The sequence below is a fragment of the Lampris incognitus genome, chromosome 20, assembly GCF_029633865.1.
Source record: "Lampris incognitus isolate fLamInc1 chromosome 20, fLamInc1.hap2, whole genome shotgun sequence".
Taxonomy (NCBI): domain Eukaryota; kingdom Metazoa; phylum Chordata; class Actinopteri; order Lampriformes; family Lampridae; genus Lampris; species Lampris incognitus.
Genome location: NC_079230.1, coordinates 707597 through 719678, shown reverse-complemented (window position 1 = coordinate 719678; position 12082 = coordinate 707597). Strand labels below are relative to the sequence as shown.

Here is a 12082-nt window from a genome sequence, read left to right as displayed (position 1 = left end):
TTAGGAGTGGACGGCTAAAAGCTAAGCTAATTGCTAGTGGTAATTAGCCAAAGTGAGTCGCAGACAATCCACAAGCTTCAACAAGAATCACACTAATAAATGTTTTAGAATATGAAAATAGGCAGCTAAAGCGGTTAATGCACAGCACGGAGACAGCAGAAAAACTAACAATGCCTTAAACCTAACTAAGACAGGACGTAATAAAGGCAATGCAGATTAAGTAAGTCTGGCAGTACATGAGGTGAGGAGTGGTTGGTCTCCCGCAGTCACTGTCACAACCCCATTTCAGAAGGAGCTGCATGCATTGCATGTACTTATGTTTCAGTGAAGTTTCTTCCCCTCTTTCTAGCTCCCTGTTTATCTCCCTCTCTGACTCTGTCTGTCTCTCCAGCCTACATGGAACCGGACTACCTGTGTGATTACCCACAAGCACTCCCGCCTCCATCACCACGACAGTACTCACCGACCCCCCACGCCATGATGGGAGAGGATGACTACTCCAGGTAGACCAAAACAAGAGAGAGAGAGAGAGAGAGAGAGAGAGAGAGAGAGAGAGAGAGAGAGAGATAGGTAGATGGAGAGATATAGATGAAGAGAGAGGTCACTGTGTTCATCTGAGACCTGTAAAACACACTTCCTGGGCGACTGGGTAGCATAGCAGTCTATTCCATTGCCTACCAACACGGGGCTTGCCGGGTCGAATCCCTGTGTTACCTGCCACTTGGTCGGGCATCCCTACAGACACAATTGGCCGTGTCTGCGGGTGGGAAGCCGGATGTGGGTATGTGTCCTGGTCGCTGCACTAGTGCCTCCTCTGGTTGGTCGGCGCCTGGTGATTCCAGGTGTTGCAGGGCATGGTGCAGGGCTATGCTAACTGCATCCTCCAAGAGACCGGTTGGTTTGATGGGCAAATTGATATGGGTCCATCACTGGGGAGGTGCAAGATTTCAAGTGTGACAGAACAATGCGCTCAAATGCTTTCATGGCCACATGTCAGGGCAACTAGTCTGAAGTCATGGAGGCAGGTGATCTTTGAGGACTTTGGCACAGGAATGACGGTAGAGAGTTTGAAGCACTGTGGGACTGTACATTGACTTAGAGAGGTGTTAAATATGGTGGAAAATATTGGGGCCAATTGTGCTGCAAAGTGGCTCAACAAAGCAGGACTGATGCCGTCTGGCCCTGCTGTTTTCCTAGTGTTCAGCTTCTATGAACATTAGGAATGTAGCTCTCACCTCATCCTCCTGGAGGCAGAAGGGTGGCATTAAAGTGGGAGTAGGGGGGATAGCTGGTGGAATATGTTTTTCTAACCTTGCATAAAACTTATTTAATTTATCTGGGAGGTTATGGTCATTATCTGCAGGGGAGCAGGGGCGTTTTTGTAATCTGTCATTTCCTTGAGATTTTTCCATATTGCTCTGGAGTAACTAGAAGAGAATTGTTGTTCGTGTTTTGTTGCGTAGCTACACTTTGCTTTTCTTATTGCAGCACGCAGCTTATACTTGGCTGCTCTGTATTGATCCCTGTTTCCGTTTTTGTATGCCCAGTTCTTTTCTTTGTGTAGAAGGTGTAATTCTTTGGAGAACAAGGGTTTTTTATTGGTATACAAAGTCACTGTTTTGGTAGGGATGCACATTTCCTTGCAGAACTTGATGTATGATGTCGCTATGTTAGTGAATTCGAGAAAGTCGCAAGCTGCACTAAATATATTTCAGTTAGTGCATTCAAAGCACCCTCAACGCGTTTCAATGGCATCCATGCAGGTATGTGAGAAGATGTTAGGGGGTTGCCAACTAAAAGGAAAAAGGAAAAGTATTGTGGTGAGCCGGCATGGAAGAATGAGTCGAAATCTAAATCGCCACTTCCGTGCCCCATACACTGCACAACCCCGGGAGGGCTCTTTTATTCACACTGGTCAGAACGGACCTGAACTGACAACAACGTAACGAGTCACCCCCCCCCCCCCATGGCGACATCAGTCCCAGTCACGGTCCTACAGTCAGTTATTAAGTAAACGGTCTCCTACTTAGTCTGAGCCGAACCCCCAAAACACCAACACAAGAATTACCACAACATGAATAAACACCAGATCATTAAAACTGCGTGCTTGACTGGCATCTCGGAGTGGATGGCGACACACCACCTGAAGCTCAATCTGGACAAGACAGAGCTGATGTTCCTCCCGGGGAAAGGTTGCCCACACCGAGACCTGGCCATCACCATTGACAATCTGGGTGTGATCCTGGACGACCAACTGTGGTTTGCTGCAAACGTTGCATCAGTTGCTCGCTCCTGCAGATTTCTCCTCTATAACATCAGGAGGATTCGCCCATTCCTCACCGACGAGACGTCACAGGTGCCCATCCAGGCTCTGGTCATCTCCCGGCTGGACTACGGCAACTCCCTCCTTGCTAGCGCGTCGGCCATCAGACGTCTGGAGCTTGTTCAGAAAGCTGCAGCTTGTCTGGTGTTCAACCGCCCTAAGTTCTCCCACACAGCTCCCCTTCTCATGTCCCTACACTGGCTCCCAGTAGCTGCTCGCATCCAGTTTAAGACTCTGGTGCTAGCCACAGGGCAGTGAAAAGAACAGCTCCTTCCTATCTCCAGGCCATGGTCAAGCCTTATACCCCTGCCCGACCACTTCGCTCTGCTGCCTCTGGACGCCTGGTTGCCCCGTCGCTCAGAGGCCCCTGCTGCCGATCGACCCGGTCCCGGCTCTGTTCTGTCCTGGCCCCACAGTGGTGGAATGAACTCCCCACTGATGTCAGGACAGCCGAGTCCTGCCCATCTTTCAGCGCAGGTTGAAAACTCACCTCTTCAAGAACTACTACCCTGTTACTTGTTCTTAGCACTTGTTGTATTCACTCATTTAAAAAAAAATCTCTTTCTCGCGCTTTTTCTTTAATGCTGGGTTTGCTCTTAGATGCTTGTTTAGAGAGAAGATGCACTTATGAATCTGGTGACTAGTAGTTCTCCTGATTTCCTACGTTAAATGCACTTATTGTAAGTTGCTTTGGATAAAAGCACTGGCTAAATGACTGTAATGTGATGTAATTTAATTAAAACACAATTTTAAATCTAACATCAACAGTTCCATCAGCCATTTCACTCCACCCGGGCAGAACTGCTGACAGTCAAAGCGAATGCTTCCCCCGGTCACTACAGTATGACGTCATTGTTTTGATTGTAAGGTGCCCGTGTAGCAGATTTGGAATGGTGTGTTTACTCACGTTATTATTAAAAATTGCTCCCATATAGACATTGATGAACAGACATCTGCCATACTATCCTACATTAACTTTTGCACTGAGTGTCACAACAAAAAAATCAATCTGTGACTTTCCAAACCAGAAACCCTGAACGACCAGTGAGGTCCGGCAGCTGCTGAAAGCCCGGGATGCAGCGTTCAACTCAGGTACCTGTGAGGCCTACAGCGCAGCCAGATCCAACCTCAAATCCCCGGTGAATATGGCAAGGCATTCAGTCTATCACAGACTACAAAAGCTCCAATAGCGGTCCCACAGTCCATGATGCCTCCCTGCCAGACAAGCTAAATAATTTCTGTGCCCGCTTCGACAAGGACAATACTGACCCAGCCACAAAAATCCCCAGCCACCCAGAAAACCAGGTGCTCACTCTATCAGTTGCAGAGGTCAGAGAATCACTGCGCAGAGTGAACACACGGAAGGCTGCCGGACCGGATGGCATACCGGGTCGGGTCTGCTGGGAATGTGCCGACCAGCTGGCTGAGGTCTTCACAACTGTATTTAACCTCTCACTGCCCCAATCCATAGTCCCGGCATGCTTTAAGACCACCTCTATCATTCCTGTCTCCAAGAAACCAACATCCACATGTCTGAATGACTACCGATCCATAGCACTCACCCCCATTGCCATGAAGTGCTTTGAGAGACTGGTTCTGGCTCACATCAAAAACATTATCCCCCCCACATTCAACCCACATCAGTTCGCCTACCGTCCCAAAAGGTCTACTGAGGATGCCATTGCCACTGCCCTACACGTTGCTCTGACCCACCTTGAACTTAAAAACACATACATCCGGATGCTGTTTATAGATTACAGCTCTGCCTTCAACACTATCATCCCCGCCAAACTAACCACCAAACTCCTCTCCCTTGGCCTCAACCCCTCCCTCTGTAACTGGACCCTGGACTTCTTGACCAACAGACCTCAGTCTGTTAGGTTAGGTGACCACTCCTCCTCCACCCTGACCCTCAGCACAGGTGCCCCTCAAGGCTGTGTTCTGAGCCCCCTCCTTTTCTCCCTCTTTACCCACGACTGCCTGCCAACTCACCCTTCAAATGTTATAGTTAAGTTTGCAGATGACACTACAGTCATTGGCCGTATCACCAACAATGACGAGACGGCCTACAGGGACGAGATTCAGCACCTCACATCATGGTGTACCACCAACAATCTTGTCCTCAATGTGCAGAAGATGAAGGAGCTGATTGTGGACTTCAGGAGGTCTAGAAGCTGCAGCCACTTTTCACAAGCTGTTGCCCACCTGAACCTGCTACCCACTGAATGTATGTAGATATTTTTAAATATGTTGTGCTCTTGCTCTTTTTTTAACTTATTTTTAGTTTTTGGTCTTCATGTGTGTACATCTTATACTGTGTTCTCTGTGTTTTTCTGTGTCTGTCTTGCACTGTTTGGTGAAGCCATAGCCCTCATTTCATTTTTAACATGTGCCTGCACATTGTTTTTTAATGACAATAAATTGAATTGAATTGAATTGAATTGAATCGGAAAAAAATTACAATCCTCTCAGCCCTAGCCACTGTTTAAAAGAAATGTATGTTTGTTTTTGTTTTGTTTTTCTTGCATTTGTACTATAGGAAAAGTTAGGTATACTGTTGGGTCTAAGATGTTACACAGCCACCTGCCACTACTTGGGGGGGGGGGGCTGCACCCACCACTAAGGGGAGCTGCAGCCCTCCCCCCTTTCCCATGCTAATGCAGCCATGGACGAGGGCCCGGCAGATTTGGATGTTTTCATGATGGATTTAAGCGTTTGTCTGTATTTTGGGATGTGGAGTAATATAGTGTGGTCAGACTTCCCCAGTGGAACCCTAAAGAATGCATGGTAAGCATTCAAAATTGAAATGTAGCAGTGATACATTTTTTTGCTTTCTCTGCTAGGGCAGTTGACTTGTTGCTTACAGTTCAGGAGTTTGAGGGACAGGTTTGTATGCTTGAAATCACTTAACATGATGATAGACGTGTCAGGATTGGAGTTTTCAACAGAGGGAATTTGTTGCGAGAGTTCGCTAATGGCTGTGTTGATGTAACCCAGCAGCTAGTCAAGTCAAGTCAATCAGTCAATTTTATTTGTATAGCCCAATGTCAAAAATTACAAATTTGCCTCAGTGGGCTTCACAGCAACACAACATCCTGATCCAGTGTTAAGTTCAAACAGGATTCATTAGACAGTGGCATCATTTACTAACATTCGAAGGCTTCTCGGCATCATTTATCCTCCGGCTTCTCCTTCTGATTTGGAAGTAGTTATATCTCTGGGTGCTGAGAAGGCCTTCGACAGAGGGGATTGGGCCTACTTTTTTTCGACACTGCAGCGGTTTTGTTTCGGGGATAGCTTAATATCTTAGATCCGATTGCTCTATACCGCTCCTCATTCATCAGTATGTACAAATACCAATCACTCTAACCCCCCCCCAACGGAACATGGAAAGGGTGCCCACATTCCCCGCTGTTATTCGCCATTGCCATCGAGCCACTCTCAATAGCACTGAAAACTGAAACTCGATTTTTATGTATTCAGCAATGGGGAACAGAGCACAAAGTATCACTATACGCAGATGACCTATTGTGAAATGTGCGTAATCCATCATCTAGTATCCCCCACATTGTCAACTCTAAATTATTTTGCTGCATTTTCAGGGTATAAATTGAATATTCAAAAAAGCGAATGTTTCCCTATTAATCAACCAGCCTTAGAAATATTACTGTCATCAATTCCATTCCAGCTCTCCAAATCAGAGTTTGAATACAATTCAGACTTTTTTAGGTGCTTTCAACTATGGGACTCGGTCTTCCCTCAAATTCCACCTGCCACTGGCACAGATTACATACTCCTGGCTGATACTTTAACCAAGGGCCATATCTCTTACCTTTATGACCGTTTACTACCTACAAATGAATCGATTTTAGAGAAAATCAGAGCAAACAGAGACAGCGAGTTACAGCAGACTACTTTCTCTGATCAATTCTGGGAAACAGCCCTAAAAACTGTTAACTTGTCCTCCTCTTGTGCCTGGCTTAGCCCTATCCAGTTTAAGGTGCTTCACTGACTCCACTATATTAAGGCTAAGCTTTCCAAAATTTACCCAGATACAATCAAAGATAAATGCAATAGATGCTAACGTTGTCTGTGTGATCTAACACATATGTTCTGGTCGTGCCCCAAATTATTTAGGTTTTGGGAATCTTTTTTTCAATGTAGTCTCCGAAATAACACAGACTCAAATTTCACCATCTCCTCACATAGCCATTTTTGGAAGACCAACAGAAGATAACATCACAACCAATATTCAAACTAACGTTGTTGCCTTTACCTCCCCAATTGCACGCAGAAGCATTCTCTTGCTGTGGAAATTATCTCTACCCCCATCATTTAAATCCTGAATACGCGATGTAATGTCCTTCTTGAAATTGGAAAAGATTAAATTCTCCATGAGGGGTTCCACTGACAGATTCTTTTCCCATTAGCAACCATTAATCAGTTATTTTGATCGACTGCCTGCCAGCAAAACGTCATCGTGGAGGTGTGTTGTGGTCCTGTCTGCGACATGTGGGTGCCCTGCTGCCCGTTTGCCACCCAGCCTGTCTTTAAGGGGACTCATGCATGGTTAATGGGGTTATACGTATCCTCTCGAGTGTACATACCCTAACTGCAGGTCCTAGACTATATGTTCAAGACCCTCAGCAGTACTGCAACAGTCTTGGTGCAATTAACCACTGCTTTTATTCATTGTATTTCTTTTCTTTTCTTTTCTTTTCTTTTTACCCTGCCTTCATGAGTAACATACCGAAACTTATATGCATCTTTATTTTTATACTTAACCGTAGTGTTCTATTATATTTACTGAATTTTGTTTACTGTTATTTCTATATTTATTGTGCTGTAGTAATTTCAATTCAATTCAATTTCAAATAAATTTATTGTCATTAAAAACAATGTGCAGGCAATGTTAAAAATGAAATAACGGATGCCGCTTTGCCAAACAGTGCAAGACAGACATACACAAGCACAGCAAACACAGTATATGATATATACAGTTGTAGACCAAACACAGTATAAGATATTCACAGATGAAGACCAAAAGCTAAAAATATGTTAAAAAAGAGCAACAGTACAAAATATTTTAAAAAATCCACAGACCTTCAGTGGGTAGCCAGGTTCAGGTGGGCAACAGCTTGTGGAAAGAAGCTGGTTTTGAGCCTGGTAGTGTGGGCTCTGAGGCTCCTGTAGCGCCTCCCAGAGGGCAGGGGGGAGAACAGTCCATGGTTGGGGTGGGTGGGATCTCTGCTGATGCTGAGACCCCTTCGAAGGCAGCGTTTGTGATAAATGTCTTTTATGGCTGGGAGCTGGGTACCGGTGATATGCTGGGCCGCCTTGATGACCTGCTGCAGAGCTTTCTGGTCTACTGAGGTGCAGTTGCTGTACCACACTGAGATGCAGATGGTCAGGATGCTCTCTATGGTGCAGTGGTAGAAGTTGGGGAGAATTTTGGGGGATAGACGGGCGCTCCTCAGCCTCCTCAGGAAATGCAGGTGTTGTTGGGCTTTTTTCATAAGGGCCTGGGTGTTGATGTCCAGGAAAGTTACTCGCTGATGTGGACTCCAAGGAATTTAAAGCTGGAAACATGCTCCACTTCCACCCCATTGATGTGTATGGGGGAGTGGCTGCAGCTTCTAGACCTCCTGAAGTCCACAATCAGCTCCTTTGTCTTCTGCACATTGAGAACAAGATTGTTGGTAGTACACCATGATGTGAGGTGCTCAATCTCGTCCCTGTTGGCCGTCTCATCATTGTTGGTGATACGGCCAATGACTGTGGTGTCATCTGCAAACTTAACTATAACGTTTGAAGGGTGAGTTGGCAGGCAGTCGTGGGTGAAGAGGGAGAAAAGGAGGGGGCTCAGAACACAGCCTTGAGGGGCACCTGTGCTGAGGGTCAGGGTGGAGGAGGAGTGGTCACCTAACCTAACAGACTGAGGTCTGTTGGTCAGGAAGTCCAGGGTCCAGTTACAGAGGGAGGGGTTGAGGCCAAGGGAGAGGAGTTTGGTGGTTAGTTTGGCGGGGATGATAGTGTTGAAGGCAGAGCTGTAATCTATAAACAGCATCCGGATGTATGTGTTTTTAAGTTCAAGGTGGGTCAGAGCAATGTGCAGGGCAATGGCAATGGCATCCTCCGTAGACCTTTTGGGACGGTAGGCGAACTGATGTGGGTCGAATGTGGGGGGGGGGGATAATGTTTTTGATGTGAGCCAGAACCAGTCTTTCAAAGCACTTCATGGCAATGGGGATGAGTGCTATGGATCGGTAGTCATTCAGACATGTGGATGTTGGTTTCTTGGAGACAGGAATGATAGAGGTGGTCTCAAAGCATGCCGGGACTATGGATTGGGACAGTGAGCGGTTAAATACAGGTGTGAAGACCTCAGCCAGCTGGTCGGCACATTCCCGGAGGACCCGACCCGGTATGCCATCCGGTCCGGCAGCCTTCCGTGTGTTCACTCTGCGCAGTGATTCTCTGACCTCTGCGACCAATAGAGTGAGCACCTGGTTTTCTGGGTGGCTGGGGATTTTTGTGGCTGGGTCGGTATTGTCCTTGTCGAAGCGGGCAAAGAAATGATTTAGCTTGTATGGCAGGGAGGCATCATGGACAGTGGGACCGCTATTGGAGCTTTTGTAGTCTGTAATAGACTGAATGCCTTGCCACATTCGCCGAGGATCAGAGTTATTGTGAAGGTGGTCCTCTGTTCGTAGGGGATATTTATGTTTTGCTGTTCTGATGCCCTTTTTGAGGTTGGATCTGGCTGCGCTGTAGGCCTCACAGTTACCTGACTTGAATGCTGCATCCCGGACTGTCAGCAGCTGCCGGACCTCACTGGTCATCCAGGGTTTCTGGTTTGGAAAGGTGCGGACTGATTTTGTTGTTGTGACACTCTCAGTGCAAAAGCTAATGTAGGATAGTATTTATTTCCTGTGGAAGAGGCCTGCAGGATGGGGTTAAGGGTGTTTTGGGTTGGGAAGAAAACACAAACACTGAAAATGCCCTGTGTATGACCTTTTTTTTCTATTACTGTACAACATATTGCTGCATTTTCTTTAATAAGGTATTGTTAAAAAAAGATTGTCATCTGAGATGCAGTCCCACCCCATCATTTCTCATCTGCAGGATGTATGGAAAAAGGTAGCTAAGATCCATAACATAGACATTCACCTCAGCTCAGACCTTCACCTCACCTCAGTATATGGTTCAACCCGAAGTTATAAGCGTTGGTAGAGCCCCGTTCTTTTAGAAAGTGTGGATCAATAAGGGGATTAGGACACTTGGAGATCTGTTCAAAAACAATTCGCTGAAATCTTTTGAGGAGTTAATCCAGCAGTTTGGTCTCCCTCGATCCAGTATGTGACAGTATTTACAGATGAGGCACTTGCTGTCTGCTGTGCTGGGCTCTCCAAGAGTGCCCCTTCAACAATCTAAACTGCTCTCTGGTATCATCAAAATATTTGGATTGGGTTATGAGGCCTCTCAATATTATTCTAAAATATGATGCCCGGCTACTACACTCCAAACAGCATCTGGGAGAAAGACTTAAATATTTTGTTTAATGAGTTAGAATGGAATAGGATATGCCAAAATCAAAGAATGTTGTCAAGGGATATAAAAAAAAGACTCATACAATTTAAAATCCTCAATCGCTTCTACTGGACACCATCCATGCTACATCGATTAGGCCTTTAAAACAATGCAGACTGCTGGAAATGTCATCGTTCAGAGGGTATATTACTCCATACTCTCTGGAAATGCCCTAAGAACCAGGTCCTTTGGAAATAAGTCCACAATTGTGTAAAGAGCAATGACTTTGAGTTCTCTCCCAGGTTACATGTGCTGGGTGACCCATTAGCTGTGAAAGACTGGAAATGCAGAACTGATCCAATCTGCCATAATGGTGGGTAAACAGACTCTATTGAGTGGATGGAAAAAGGCAGAAGCTCCCTTTTGGGGGAATGGTTCATAGAACTTGGAAAAGAGGCCTCATATGAACACCTTTTCAAAACTAAGACTGACAGATGGGATGATTATATCTTGAAATGGGGAAAATGCCAGATCTATATCTCTAAGGGATAAATAAACTTCTACTACTACTTTTGGCTCCTGCCGTTAGGGGGCGCGCGCCACAGTGGATCATCCGTTTCCATTTCTTCCTGTCTTCTGCATCTTCCTCTGTCACACCAGCCACCTGCATGTCCTCCCTCACCACATCCATAAACCTCCTCTTTGGCCTTCCTCTTCTCCTCTTCCCTGGCAGCTCCATATTCAGCATCCTTCTCCCAATATAGCCAGCATCTCTCCTCCACACATGTCCAAACCATCTCAATCTTGTCTCTCTTGCTTTGTCTCCAAACCGTCCAACCTGAGCTGTCCCTCTAATATACTCGTTCCTAATCCTGTCCTTCTTCATCACTCCCAGTGAAAATCTTATCATCTTCAACTCTGCCACCTCCAGCTCCACCTCCTGTCTTTTCGTCAGTGCCACTGTCTCCAAACCATACAACATAGCTGGTCTCACAACCATCTTGTAAACTTTCCCTTTAACTCTTGCTGGTACCCTTCTGTCACACATCACTCCTGACACACTTCTCCACCCACTCCACCCTGCCTGCACTCTCTTCTTCACCTCTCTACTGCACTCCCCGCGACTTTGGACAGTTGACCCCAAGTATTTAAACTCAAATGCCTTCGTCACCTCCACTCCTTGCATCCTGACCATTCCACTGTCCTCCCTCTCATTCATGCATAGGTATTCTGTCTTGCTCCTACTGACTTTCATTCCTCTTCTCTCCAGTGCATACCTCCACCTCTCCAGGCTCTCCTCGACCTGCACCCTACTCTCGCTACAGATCACAATGTCATCCGCGAACATCATCGTCCATGGAGACTCCTGCCTGATCTTGTCCGTCAACCTGTCCATCACCATTGCAAACAAGAAAGGGCTCAGAGCCGATCCTTGATGTAATCCCACCTCCACCTTGAACCCATCTGTCATTCCAACCACACACCTCACCACCGTCACACTTCCCTCATATATATCCTGCACCACTCTTACATACTTCTCTGCAACTCCCGACTTCCTCATACAATACCACACCTCCTCTCTCGGCACCCTGTCATATGCTTTCTCTAAATCTACAAAGACACAATGTAACTCGTTCTGGCCCTCTCTATACTTCTCCATCAACATTCTCAAAGCAAACATCACATCTGTGGTGCTCTTTCCTGCCATGAAACCATACTGCTGCTGCTGATCATCACCTCTCCTCCTCTTAACCTGGCTTCTATTACTCTTTCCCATATCTTCATGCTGTGGCTGATCAACTTTATACCTCTGTAGCTGTTACAGTTCTGCACATCGCCCTTGTTCTTGAAAATTGGTACCAGTATGCTTCTTCTCCACTCCTCAGGCATCCTCTCACTTTCCAGGATTGTGTTAAACAATCTAGTTAAAAACCCCACTGCCATCTCTCCTAAACACCTCCATGCCTCCACAGGTACTATGTCATCAGGACCAACTGCCTTTCCACTCTTCATCCTCTTCATAGCTGCCCTCACTTCCTCCTTGTTAATCCACGGAACTTCCTGATTCACTATCCCCACATCATCCAACCTTCTCTCTCTCTCATTTTCTTCATTCATCAGCCCCTCGATGTACTCCTTCCTTTTCAGCACATTCTCCTCACTTGTCAGCACATTTCCATCTCTATCCTTGTTCACCCTAACCTGCTGCACATCCTTCCCAGCTTGGTC

At 46.2% G+C, this 12082-nt stretch overlaps 1 protein-coding gene across 1 annotated transcript in view; it reads left to right on the top strand.

Moving 5' to 3' along the window:
* Window positions 1-12082, top strand: part of LOC130130658 (disks large homolog 4-like) — a 137734-nt gene that overhangs the window by 48901 nt on the left and 76751 nt on the right. The window contains exon 7 of the mRNA XM_056300420.1: window positions 392-503. Coding sequence (XP_056156395.1) covers window positions 392-503 — 112 coding nt within the window. The remainder of the gene's footprint in view (window positions 1-391; window positions 504-12082) is intronic.